At 38.2% G+C, this 14,538-nt stretch overlaps 1 protein-coding gene across 1 annotated transcript in view; it reads left to right on the top strand.

The window, feature by feature from the left end:
* The window catches only part of IQGAP1 (IQ motif containing GTPase activating protein 1), a 111,794-nt gene that overhangs the window by 33,382 nt on the left and 63,874 nt on the right, over nucleotides 1-14,538 (top strand). The window contains exons 3-4 of the mRNA XM_037833110.1: nucleotides 2,264-2,420; nucleotides 3,086-3,163. Of these exons, the coding sequence (XP_037689038.1) occupies nucleotides 2,264-2,420; nucleotides 3,086-3,163 (235 nt within the window). The remainder of the gene's footprint in view (nucleotides 1-2,263; nucleotides 2,421-3,085; nucleotides 3,164-14,538) is intronic.

Raw genomic sequence — 14,538 nt, 5'->3', positions numbered from 1 at the left:
GGCTGTAGTGGAAGAAAAAAAAGGAAGATTTTCATTTTGTCTTCTTGGAATTCGAGTAGAATCTAAACTTCTGCTAATATTAAAACTTACAATAGCATAGCACCCTACTGCTCTTAATTTTTCAAATCAGTTTGGTCCTAATTAATCTTATTTTGCTTTTATTAACAAACCAGGTGAAACTAAGCTTAGAATGCGGAGTGAGTTACACGTGGTGTCTTGGAGGGCAGCTTTGGGTTTTGTACAGCTTTTTTGGAAATGCTGTTCTGTATTGTGCCTTTCTCTGTTTCTTCTAGCTCTCTCCCTCTGCTTATCTCTTTTTACCAAATCAAAGTTGTCATTTCTTCTTCTGGATTGACACTTGTGTGATGTGCAAGGGCTTCTTCTACCCAACTATAGAAAACTTCCAAGTCTAGTCCTTAATCCAGAATGTTTTATAGCAGACTAGAGAAGGCAAAGATAAAAGATTGTGGGAGATGTCACTATTGTCCCTCCTTTGATTTTTATTTTAATATAGTAGTCTTGAGAAGAGGAGGATGCAAACACCTCTGGTAACTGGCTCTGATTAAGAGCATCTACTGTGCTCTTAATATAGTCTTCTCCTATGTGTTCACTCAGTTTAGAGAAGACAAATAAGTAATTTTTCCCTCATGCTATTATGTCCTAAGAGGGCTGGTTTTGGCTTAGGCTAGAGTTGTTCTAGGTTTGTCCCTGTTAATGAGAACTCAAGTCAGACTGTCCCCTGGGTTGCCAGGGGAGCTGGGAGTTGCCAGGAGCTGTTTGTCAGAATGATTTTATCCATATCCCTTTTAGCAGTAAAATATTGGAGGGACAATTATGTGAGCTCTGTCCTTGGACGTAATTTTATTTTCCTCACCAACAACCACCATTCTTTTGCATGTTATTCCTCTGTTCTTTAGGCTCTTCCAGAGTATACTTTGGATTTTGTGCCTGTTACAAATTGGTATCTAATTTGGTTACTATGGCAACTCTTCTGGAAAACTCTTCCCTTCCTTTCTTCCTTCCTTCTCTCCCTCCCTCCCCCCAAAACATAAATTCTACTGCCTGGGAGAAAAACCAGAGGAGAAAGCTTGCTATTTTTGGGTATAGAAAACAAACAAAAAATGATCTGGCCCCTCCATACAACCATGTATCCACCTGGCATTTAAGTATCTATTCCTTACTTATTTTTAAAATAAAGATTCTGAGCAGTATTCTTAGTTTGAAGATAGAATTAATACAAGATATTTTATTCCGAACTATAAAGTTAAGACGTGCATGATAAATTCAAACTCTACTGTGTATCATTTTAGCAATTTTATTAATACAAAAATATATAAGACCACTCATAAATAGGATCATAAATATGCTTACATAATATTTGGCCTATTTTTCTATAGGTATGTTAGTGTTTTTCTTATAGATTTTCATAAGGCTTTATATATAGAGTGAGAAGGTGTGCGTGCATTTGTGTATTTAAAAGTTCCTTGCAGTTTTATTTGCCTTTTTATGTACATTTTTATGTATCAATGAACATTGTAAATATTTTATTTTTATATGGTCCTATTTGGCTAGTAAATCTACTTTTTATTTTGGTCTATTGCATCTTTCAATTTTTATTTCATTTGGCTTTTCAAAGATTTAACACTTAGGGGAAACAGATCAGGCAACATCTACTGTTTTGGAAATTTTTTTCCATTGTAGTGAAGAACGTGGGGTAATGTCAGCCTTGTAAAATGTGAATGGAATCATTTAAAGTTGGATTCTTAATCTGGAGTTCATGGACTTCGGGAAGTCAATGAAATCTCTGAAATTATAAATAAAAGTTAAGTATATGTACTTTTTAACAGGAAAAGGTCTGTAACTTTCCTCAAATATTTGAGGGATTCTGTGATTAAAAAATCATTGTCCTAAATGATTTTTAGTTAACTACATTTCTGTTTTGGACAATACATAGAACTAAACTTAGCCTTTGTTTTTGTCTTTGACGTCCCTGAAATCTTTTAAGAGGTACTTAAAGGGAAAAATGACAGTTTTTTTCCCCTTTCCTCTTTACAATCTCTTCTCCCTCTCTAAAAAACATTTAAGAATTCATTATTTACTGCTTCCTCAGGAGTTTCCTTCAGTATTTTAGATTCTCTCTTAACTTCTCTAGCTTTTAAGTTCCCTTTCAACTTTCCTAAGGAGTGTGGAAATTAAGCTTAAAATCTCTAAGAAAGAGTTCAGACCATCCATCTTTTCTGATGTCCTCTCCCTTTTTGTGCAGGTGGATGGAAGCATGCCTAGGGGAGGAACTGCCTCCCACCACAGAGCTTGAGGAGGGGCTCAGGAATGGGGTCTACCTTGCCAAGCTAGGAAACTTCTTCTCTCCCAAAGTGGTGTCCCTGAAAAAAATCTATGATCGAGAGCAGACCAGATACAAGGTGAGTCCTTTCTTGCTTGCAGCTTAGATTTCTGTAAACTTAAGAGAAAAGACTAGCATATTTTATTCCATGTAAGAGTTGCTGTATTGAGAAAGATGTTTTTGTTCCAATGAAATACAGCCTTTAAAATGATTGACAGAGTGGAGAAAATTATGCAAAGGCAAGAAATAATAGTAAAAGAATGTTAGCTGTCTGACAGAGTTCTTATGACAGTTTATCTAGAAATTTTCAGGGTCTTTGATGAATTTTTTTATTTCTGAGGGAATTACTACTTCAAATCTAATTTTAACCAAGGACTGAGATTTATTAGCATTTGGGAAGCAATGGCAACTTTTGGAGAAAAGTCCACTCTGTGATATTACAGTTCAAGGTAAAATGGGGAAAGTTGTCCAATTTCAGAAGTTAGAGAGATAAAGTGATTCCTGTGGCTCAAGGCCATAAAAAAGAAGACTGATGAACTAAGTAGGGATGTTGTTGACAAGGACCAAGTTCTGTTGAGATATGGATTTGACTTCTTGGGAGTGGAATATGAGCATGATGCTGTAAATGACCTTAAATTTAAGGTGACTTTGTAAAGTCTCACAAGAGAACTATTGAAAGGAGAGTTTTATTTGGTATTTGCTTTGATGTAGTCGACAGTGCCTAATGTTCTTTGTTTGTTCTAGGCAACTGGCCTCCACTTTAGACACACTGATAATGTGATTCAGTGGTTGAATGCCATGGATGAGATTGGATTGCCTAAGGTAACTTACATGATATCCATAGTTTTGGCTTAGATCTGGCTGTTCTGGCATGACAGTTCTCATTCTACCTGTAAAATTTTTCTCGATTGGACTCTGTGGTGATTTTCTTCATCTGATCTCTTTCTTCTCTTTGATTTAAGGAGTAGTTTTGTACTTCTTTTATATTTTTTGTCTCTGATTCACCTCACCCTAGAGAAATTCCCTATGATATCATATATTCATTAAATAGTAGACTTATATTAAAGTTTTTTAAATTGAGTTATAATTTATAAACCATAAAACTCACCCTTTTAAAGAATATAATTCAGTGGATTTTATTTATTCACAGTTGTTACATTTAAGTTTGACTGTAGGAAATGTAAGGAAATATTTTAGAAATGTCATCTTCTAGCTTCAGAATAACCAAATCTATAGGGAGCTTGAAGGGTCATTTTATATTTCAAAATTTAGGGGCAATATAATGACATTTACTTTCTATATCTGTTTTGTTGATGGCTGTAGTTTAGACATGAGAATGTGCATCCTCTTAAGGGTTTTGCTCAAGAATTATTTAGCTGCTCATAACGAAATTGCCATTTCTATGCTACCCATTTCTACCTTGAATCTATTAAAGACCATGGTGTCTTATCACTCTTAGAGGCTGGCTTTTTTTTTTTTTTTTTAAGTTTAAAGCCTTTGATCTAGGAATTTATTCCAAAGAAATAATCAGCCAAGAACAAAGGGATTTATAGGTAAGCATTTTTCAGTATTGCTTTTGATAGAAAACATTGATAGCAAACTACATATTTTTCAGTAGGGGTATTATGTTGCAGCCATTAAAAAGGATAATGTCAGTAATAATAATTAAAAACCAAAAAAAAAAAAAAAGAAAAAAATGATGATGTCAATCTATATTGACAAAGGAAGTTGTCTGTGATATAAAATAGGTTAAGGTCATAAGAGTTTGTCTTCTGACAAAGATGAGATCACTGGTTTTGTATAAAAATAAAGTGGGTATTCTTGGGGAAAATCTGTAAGGAGTTACAGTTTTTCTTTCTGTGAGATGAGATTAAGGGGTGGTTTTAATTTCATTTATTATACTTTCCTATAAAGTCCAAATTTTTTTCGATCAAAGATTTAAAAAGGTAAGTTATGGAGTATCAGAAAGTGGCTAAAACCTCTTGAAAGTGAATTTATTTGGCTGTTTAGCATAGTGCTGAACTCGTTGCATAAATATCTGTTGAATTGAGTTAAAACCAGAGCTGAGTCTTCACAGAAGACTAGCTTTTGTCCTCTTTTTTTCAGAGCAAAGTGCTGAAGTTCTATTTTAATGAAATTCCCTTTTAATGTTTAAGAATCAGGGCCCACAAATGTCAGGAAATGCAGTATGTAAACTTCTTATAGGTACTTGGCTTTTCTTTGCACCTGTGATTTCCTTATCTTGTTTTTTAATAAGTATGTCCAATGGGCAATGATGATTTAACCTCTTTTGAATGGTACTAAGAACTCGGTTAATTTTTGCTATTGCTAGTAGCATTGCTACTACAAAAGGCTTTTTTAATGATTTAATTTTGTTACCTTTTTGTTTACTAACAATAGTAAATTGCCCTGGACCACAATTGCAACGAACATATAATTCCCCAAAACATGGATGTCATGGATATCAGCCTTGAAATGTTCACCCTACATGATTTAGATCCAGAAGATTTATGAGTCATAGGACTAAAGAGACTTGGCCTAAAAATGTATTGTTGGCCCATAATACAATATATCATATAATTTATACTACATATATACTATGTATTGGGATGTCTTCTTAATCTCTTTGTGTGGTATATACAGGCTAATTGTAGAAACTTGATGTATTTTTTGGGGTTCTTATCCTTCTTGACTTTTTATTATAATTGATACTGTTGGCCACCTCCTCCTTGAAGTATTTTCTTCATTTTTTATTTTTTATTTTTTTTAATTGAGATTGTTCACATATCATACAATTATCCAAAGATCCAAAGTGTACAGTCGGTTGCCCCCGGTACCATCATACAGCTGCGCATCCATCACCACAGTTAATTTTTTTTTTAATTTTTAGAAGATTTTCATTACTCCAGGAAAGAAATAAAGACAAAAAAAGGAAACTCATATCCTCCCATACCCCTAACCATCCCCCCTCCATTGTTGACTCATAGTATTGGTATAGTACATTTGTTACTGTTGATGAAAGAACATTAAAATACTACTAACTGTAGTATATAGTTTGTAATAGGTATATATTTTTTCCCTGTATGCCCCTCTATTATTAACTTCTAGTTATAGTATATACATTTGTTCTGGTTCATGAAATAGATTTCTAATATCTGTACAGTTAATCATGGACATTGCCCACCACAAAGTTCACTGTTTTATACATTCCCGTCTTTTAACCTCCGACTTTCCTCTGGCGACATACGTGACTCTGAGCTTCCTCTTTCCACCACATTCACGCACCATTCAGCACTGTTAGTTATTCTCACAATGTGCTACTGTCATCTCTGTCCATTTCTAAGCATTTAAGTTCACCCTAGTTGAACATTCTGCACATAATAAGCAACTGCTCCTCATTCTTTAGCCTCGTTCAGTAAATATCCTGGTGACTTATATTTTGTGTCTATGAGTTTACATATTATAATTAGTTCATATTAGTGAGACCATACAATATTTGTCCTATGTGTCTGACTTATTTCACTCAATACAGTGTCCTCAAGGTTTCTTCATCAACCCATTTTTTAAGACAGTTTTGTTCACAAACCATGCATTCCTTCCTAAGTAAATAATCAGTGGTTCCCTGTATAGTCACGTATTTATGTATTCAGCACCATCACCGCTATCTATATAAGGACATCTCTATTTCTTCCACAAAGAAGGAGGAAGAGTCAAAGAAGAGAGAAAAAAAAAAACATGACAGCTGGGAAGCAACAAAAGGACAGAGAGCATTAAACTAAAGTAGAATAAAGAGTCAGACAACATTACCAATGCCAAGAGTCCCATACCCACCTCCTTTATGTCCCCCTCTTATCTGCATTTAGCTTTGGTATATTGCCTTTGTTACCTTAAAGGAAGCATAATACGTGTTATTTTATAGTCTGTTAATTATAGTCTCTAGCTTGCATTGAGTGTATTTTTCTCCCAATACCTCCCTATTTTTAACACTTTGCAAGGTTGATGTTCATTTGTTGTCCCTCTTGAAAAAAACATTTGTATGTTTTATCACAATTGTTGAGCACTCGAGGTTTCCCTGAGTTACACAGTCCCAGTCTTTATCTTTCCTATTTCCTTCTGATGTCCCACATACTCCTAACCTTCCTCTTTCAACCATACTCACAGTCATCTTTATTCAGTGTATTTACATTGCTGTGCTACCATCACCCAAAATTGTGTTCCAAACCTCTCACTCCTGTCTTTTCCTATCTGTCTGTAGTGCTCCCTTTAGTATTTCCTGTAGAGCAGGTATCTTGTTCATAAACTCTGTCATTGTCTGTTTGTCAGAGAATATTTTAAACTCTCCATCATATTTGAAGGACAGTTTTGCTGGATATAGGATTCTTGGTTGGCGGTTTTTCTCTTTCAGTATCTTAAATATATCACCCCACTTCCTTCTTGCCTCCATGGTTTCTACTGAGAAATCCGCACATAGTCTTATCAAGCTTCCTTTGTATGTGATGGATCGCTTTTCTCTTGCTGCTTTCAGGATTGTCTCTTTATCTTTGACATTTGATAATCTGATTATTAAGTGTCTTAGCATAGGCCTATTCCGATCTGTTCTGTTTGGGGTATGCTGTACTTCTTGGATCTGTAATTTTATGTCTTTCATAAGAGATGGGAAATTTTCATTGACTGTTTCCTCTGTTATTGCTTCTGCCCTTTTCCCTTCTCTTCTCCTTCTGGGACACCCATGACACGTACATTTAGGTGTTTCATGTTGTCGTTCCCTGAGACGTTGCTCATATTTTTCCATTCCTTTCTGTGCCAGTTTGAATATATTATGTCCCCCAAATGCCATTATCTTTGATGTAATCTTGCGTGGGCAGACCTATCGGTGTTAATTAGATTGTAATTCTTTGAGTATTTCCATGGAGATGTGCCCCACCCAACTCTGATTGGATAATTTCCATGGAGGTGTTGGGCCACTCATTCAGGGTAGGTCTGAATTAAATTACTGGAGCACTATATAAGATCAGACAGAAGGAGCAAGTTGCTACAGCCAAGAGGGACGCTTTGAAGAAAGCACAGGAGCTGCAGATGAGAGACAGTTTGAAGATGGCCGTTGACAGCAGACTCTTGCTCCGGAGAAGCTGAGAGAGGACAGATATCCCAACTGCAGCTAAGAGTGACATTTTTGAGGAACTGCAGCCTAGAGAGGAATGTCCTGGGAGAAAGCCATTTTGAAACTAGAACTTTGGAGCAGACGCTAGTCACGTGCCTTCCCAGCTAACAGAGGTTTTCCGGACACCATTGGCCATCCTCCAGTGAAGGTACGCGATTGCTGATGTGTTACCTTGGACACTTTATGACCTTAAGACTGTAACTGTGTAACCAAATAAACCGCCTTTTATAAAAGCCAGTCCATCTCTGGTGTTTTGCATTCTGGTAGCATTAGCAAACTAGAACGCTTTCGCTGTTCTTTTGTGTGTAGGATTTTAGGTGTCTTGTTCTCCAGTTCCTGAGTGTTTTCTTCTGCCTCTTGAGGTCTGATGTTGTATGTCTCCCTTGTGTCTTTCAGCTCTTGTGTTGTGCCTTTCATTTCCATAGATTCTGCCAGTTGTTTTTCAAACTTTCTATTTCTACCTTATGTACACCCAGTGTTTTCATTATATACTTCATCTCTTTTGCCATATCTTCCCTAAACATTTTGAATTGATTTAGCATTAGTTGTTTAAATTCCTGTATCTCAGTTGAAATTTAAGTTTTTTCCTTTGACTGGGCCATACGTTTGTTTTTCTTAGTATAGGTTGTGGTTTTCTGTTGTCTAGGCATCTGGTTTCCTTGGTTACCCTAATAAGGTTTTCCCAGACCAGAACTGGCTCAGGTCCCAGAAGGAGGAAATATTCAGCACCAGATTTCCCTGAGGGTGTGTCTTAGGAGATTGACACACCCTGTGGGGCCTGAGCTGCTGTGCTTTTCCTAACCTTCCCAGCAGTTGGCACCTGTCAGCCTGTTGCTTCCGGCCAGTATAAGGAGGTGTGGCTCCTTTAATTCTCAGCTAAAGTTGTTTCTAGTTTGATTGTTTTCCCCCAGGCCCTAGGATCTGGTTCTGAATGGAAGGCTGATAGTAGAGCTGGGCACCACCTCTTTCCTTTTAGGGAAGATACACCCCCTAGGGAGTGTTCATTTGCATTTAAATAGGTTCTTTGTCTCTCTGATTCTGCTGTCTCCACTCTTGTGTGGGTCTGAGCTCTGTGACCTGAAAATGGCTCAGGCTTTTTCCACTGCAGAACACTGCGAACTGAAAATGGCTCAGGCTTTCTCCACTGAGCTGCTCAGGTTGAGAGAGAGAAAAAGGGACAGAAAACCCTCTTTCAGGGTCAGTCCATGGCCTCCAGTTTCACCTGTCAGCCAGAGATAGCACTTGGTCCTCTGGGCTCCCCTTCCCAGGAAAGAGAAGTCCCCTAGCTCTTCAAGATCTATTGTCACTAAAAGCCTCTGTCTACTTGTTGGGGGTTTGCAGCTTGCATCGAGCAGTCAATGTTTGCCAATTAAAACCCCAGTTCGAGCTGGACTGAGTATATTCACTTGTTCAGAGAGTGCTGATCTCTATCACAGCGAGGCTTTGCAGTTCAGGCTGCTGTGGGGACGGGAGATCCCGGCTCAGGTCCGCAGTTTCTACTCACAGATTCCACGCTACAATCTCAGGTATTCCTCTCAATCCATGTTGGTGCATGATGTCTGAACAGTCATGGTTGTCTCCCAGCAGTTATTCCAAATCATTTACTAGTTGTTCCTGATTGTTTATTAGTTGCTCCGGGGGAACTAACTAACTTCCACTCCTCTCTATGCTGCCATCTTCTTCCCTTCATTTGATTTTGACTCAAACAATTTTAAAAATTGTTTTAACCTTCCTAACTAGTCTTCTGTTTTCTTCAGCTATTCTCCTTCAACTAGTCTACTTTCCATATTCTAGTGGCATGCATTCCTTAACATGCAATCCTTATTTTAGCTACTCTCCCCTTTCTTGTGGTTTCAGCTATTTTGAATACTCTCATTGCTAAAAGATTAAACACAGTATCTTCCATTGGCTGCTGGATGTTTCTCCTTGGATAGCTGCCTATCATTTAGAATTTCGCATATCTAAAACTAAACCTACTGTTACAGTTAGCTAATGCTGCTGTTATGCAAAACACCAGAAATGGATTGGCTTTTTTGAAGGGGGTTTATTTGATTACAGATTTGCAGTCTGAAGGCCATGAAAGTGTCCAATGAGTATATACCTTCATCGAAGGAAGGCCAATGGCATCCAGTAAAACCTCTTTTAGCTGGGAAGGCATGTGGCTGGCATCTGCTGATCCTGGGTTTTGTTCCAGCTCTTCTCTCAGCTCCTGTGCATTCTTCAAAATGTTGCTCTTGGGGTGTTTTGTCCTCTCTTAGCTTCTGCAGAGCAAACACTAGGCTAGCATCTCCAAAGTGTCAGCAAAAGTCTGCTTTCAGCAGCCGTTTCCAAAATGTCTCTCTCAGCTACTCTGAGGTCCTTCTGTTTGTGAGCTCTTTTATAGGACTCCAGTGATTAAATCAAGACCCAGGCTGAATGGGTGGGGCCACACCTCCATGGAAATAATCTAATCAAAGGTATTACACACAGTGAGGTGGGTCACATCTCCATGGAAATAATCTAATCCAAAGATTCCAACCTAATCAACACTAACACCTCTACCCCCACAAGATTGCATTAAAGAACATGGAGTTTTGGGGGACATAATACATCTAAACTGGCACACCTACCGTTCCCCCCAAGTGAACTGTCCCTCCTTCCTAGTGACAGGTACCATATTGCCATTTCCCTGGTCTAGTCTCAAAACCTTGGAGTTAACCTTGGAATCCTAAATCCAGTCATTCCCTCAAGCCGTTTCAATTTATTTGAAATGTCTTTTTTATCCATCTACTGTTGAAACAACCTCTCACCCTGCCATCCCAGCTCCACTCCCTTATTATTCAGTATATCCTGTGTCCTGTCTGCAGTCAGATCTTCCCAAAGGGGTTTTCATTCTTGACTCCAAAGCTGGGATACTTGTCTAAATCAAGTTCAAACTTGTCTGATTTTCAAGGTCTGATCCACCTTGAAATCTGATTCTACCCTACCTACCCAGCTTTATTTTTCTATTACTTTCTAAAATGTATTCTGCATTTCTGATCTCCTTACTATCTCACAAACACATTGATAATTATTCCTGCTTTATTTATTCTTGCTATCACTCTTGCTTGGAAAACCTTCTTTCTTGCTCCCTATCATGATTCACTTATTTCTTTAGTTTAGGATTTCATAGTGTATGCCTCCCACATTTTTTTTTTTTTTTTTTTTAACCTCAGTAGACCTTGGAGATCTGATACAGTGATACAGTTTTTGGGAAAGGTAGCTCACTATAAATGTGATTTTTTTTTTTTTTTTTTGTATTCAATTTTATTGAGATATATTCACATACCATACAATCATCCAAAGTGTATGATCAGTTGTTCACAGTACCATTATATAGTTGTGCATTCATTACCAGAATCAATTTTTGAACATTTTCTTTACCACACACAAAAAAAGAAAGAATATTAAAGTACAAAAGAATACCCAAGACATCCCATCTCCTTCACCCCTCCCTATTATTCATTTTTTTTTCATTTTTATTGAGATTGTTCAGATACCATACAATTATCCAAAGATCCAAAGTGTACAATCACTTGCCCCTGGGTACCCTCATACAGCTGTGCATCCATCACACTTAATTTTTGTTCAAATTTTAGAAACTTTTCATTACTCCAGTCAAGAAATAAAATGAAAGATGAAAAAAGAAAAAAAGAAAAGGAAACTCTAATCCTCCCCTATCCCTAACCAACCCCCCTCAATTTTTGACTCCTAGTATTGATATAGTATGTTTGTTACTGTTTATGAAAAAATGTTGAAATACTACTAACTGTAGTACATAGTTTGTAATAGGTATATAATTCTTTCCTATATGCCCCTCTATTATTAACTTCTAATTGTATCATCATACATTTGTTCTGGTTCATGAAGTGATTTCTAGTATTTGTACAGTTGATCATGGACATTGCCCACCATAGTATTCAGTTTTATACATTTCCATCTTTTGACCTCCAACTTTCCTTCTGGTGACATATATGACTCTGAGTTTCCCCTTTCCACCTCATTCACACACCATTCGGCGCTGTTAGTTATTCTCACGTCTTGCTACCAACACCCCTGTTCATTTCCAAACATTTAAGTTCATCCTAATTGAACATTCTGCTCATACTAAGCAACCACTCCCCATTCTTAAGCCTCGTCGTATATCCTGGTACCTTATATTTCATGTCTATGAGTTTACATATTGTAATTACTTCCTATCGGTGAGACCTTGCAATAATTGTCCTAATGTGTCTGGCTTATTTCACTCAGCATATTGCCCTTGAGGTTTTGTCATCGACCCATTTTTTTTAATATGGTTTTGTTCACTCACCATACATTCCATCCCAAGTAAATACTCGATGGTTTTCTGCATGGTCATACATTTATGTGTTTACCACCTTCACCACTATCTATATAAGAGCATCTACATTACTTCCACAAGGCAGGAGGGAGAGTCAAAGAAGGTAGAGAGGCAAAAGAAAGAGGAAAAAAAGAAAATGACAGCTAGGAAGCAGCAAAAGGAAAAATAACCTTAAATCAAAGTAGAATAAAGAATCAGACAATACCACCAATGTCAAGTGTCTAACATGCCTCTCCTATTCCCCCTCTTATCTGCATTCACCTTGATATATCACCTTTGTTACATTAAAGGAGGCATAATACAATGATTCTATTAGTTACAGTCTCTAGTTTATGCTGATTGCATCCCTCCCCCAATGCCTCCCCATTTTTAACACCTTGCAAGGTTGACATTTGCTTGTTCTCCCTCGTAAAAGAACATATTTGTACATTTTATCACAATTGTTGAATACTCTAGATTTCACCAAGTTACACAGTCCCAGTCTTTATCTTTCCTCCTTTCTTGTGGTGTCTCACATGCTCCCCATCTTCCTCTCTCAACCGTATTCATAGTTACCTTTGTTCAGTGTACTTACATTGTTGTGCTACCATCTCCCAAAATTGTGTTCCAAACCACACACTCCTGTCTTCTATCACCCTGTAGTGCTCCCTTTAGTATTTCCTGTAGGGCAGGTGTCTTGTTCACAAAGTCTCTCACTGTCTGTTTGTCAGAAAATATTTTGAGCTCTCCCTCATATTTGAAGGACAGCTTTGCTGGATACAGGATTCTTGGTTGGTGGTTTTTCTCTTTCAGTATCTTAAATATATCACACCACTTCCTTCTTGCCTCCATGGTTTCTGCTGAGAGATCCGCACATAGTCTTATTAAGCTTCCTTTGTATGTAATGGATTGCTTTTCTCTTGCTGCTTTCAGGATTCTCTCTTTGTCTTTGACATTTGATAATCTGATTATTAAGTGTCTTGGCGTAGACCTATTCATATCTCTTCTGTTTGGAGTACGCTGCGCTTCTTGGATCTGTAATTTTATGTCTTTCATAACAGATGGGAAATTTTCATTAATTATTTCCTCTATTATTGCTTCTGCCCCCTTTCCCTTCTCTTCTCCTTCTGGGACACCAATGATACGTCCATTACTGTACTTTGTTTCATCCTTGAGTTCCCGGAGACGTTGCTCATATTTTTTCATTCTTTTCTCCATCTGCTCCTTTGTGTGTAGGCTTTCAGGTGTTTTGTTCTCCAGTTCCTGAGTGTTTTCTTCTGCCTCTTGAGATCTGCTGTTGTATGTTTCCACTGTGTCTTTCATCTCTTGTCTTGTGCCTTTCATTTCCATAGATTCTACTAGTAGGTTTTTTGAACTTTTGATTTCTGCCGTATACATGTCCAGTGCTTCCTTTACAGCCTCTATCTCTTTTGCAATATCTTCTCTAAACTTTTTGAATTGATTTAGCATTAGTTGTTTAAATTCCTATATCTCAGTTGAAGTGTACGTTTGTTCCTTTGACTGGGCCATAACTTTGTTTTTCTTAGTGTAGGTTGTAATTTTCTGTTGTCTAGGCATGGTTTCCTTGGTTATCCAAATCAGGTTTTCCCAGACCAGAACAGGCTCAGGTCCCAGAGGGAAGAAATATTCAGTATCTGGTTTCCCTGCGGGTGTGTCATAAAAAATTGCTCCACCCTTTGATGCCTCGGGTCACTGTGCTTTTCTTCCCAGCAGGTGACGCCTGTTAGCCTATAATTCTTGACTGGTGTGAGGTGGTATGGCCGTGTTCCCCCAGGCTCTGGGGTCTGGTTCTGAATGGAAAGGGCCCCACCCCTTTCCTCCTAGAGAAGACAGACCCCTCAGGTGGAGGTCATTAGCATTTCAATGGTCTTGCTCTCTGCTTGTGCTGTCTCTGCCCTTCCCGGAGTCACAGCCCTGGAAACTTAAAATGACTGGGGCTTTCTCCAGTGAGCCGAAAAAGAAACAGTCCCCTTCAGACCCAGTCCAAGGCGACCCTCCGGCTCTCCAAGGTCAGTCGTCACCCAAAGCCTCTGTCTGTATTTTGGGGCTGCGTACCTGTAGTGAGCAGTTCACACTTGCTACTTAAAACCCCAGTTGGAGCTCAGCTGAGCTGTATTCGCTTGCTGGGAGAGAGCTTCTCTGTGGCACCACGCGGCTCCGCAGCTCGGGCTATGGGGGAGGGGGTCTCCCAACCTGGTTCCGCAGGTTTTACTTACAGATTTTATGCTGTGTTCTCGGGCATTCCTCCCAATTCAGGTTGGTGTATGATGAGTGGATGGTCTCGTTTGTCCCCCCGCAGTTATTCTGGATTATTTACTAGTTGTTTCTGTTTTTTTGTAGTTGTTCCAGGGGGACTGCTTAGCTTCCACTCCTCTCTATGCCGCCATCTTGCCCCTCTCTAAATGTGATTTTTACTTTTCAGGAGAAGACATCTCAATTTCTGGGGGTGAACATGCATTGAGAAAAAGATGTTTCTGATACATTCCATCTCTAGGGTACAGTTCTTTCCAGTTCAAGAGCCATAAGTATTGAAAAACAAGCATATAAACAATTATACAAAGTGAACGTGCTGTTGTGTAGAGTTAGATACAAAGTGCTGCAGGAATTGCTCCAGTGGCTTAGTTTAGGCCTTTATTGCTCAGTCAAATTCTTCTAATCACCCATAATACAGTCTTT

This window comes from Choloepus didactylus, chromosome 4, assembly GCF_015220235.1.
Source record: "Choloepus didactylus isolate mChoDid1 chromosome 4, mChoDid1.pri, whole genome shotgun sequence".
Classification (NCBI taxonomy): Eukaryota; Metazoa; Chordata; class Mammalia; order Pilosa; family Megalonychidae; genus Choloepus; species Choloepus didactylus.
Note: the sequence above shows the minus strand (reverse complement) of the source record. Positions and strands in the feature narration are given on the sequence as shown.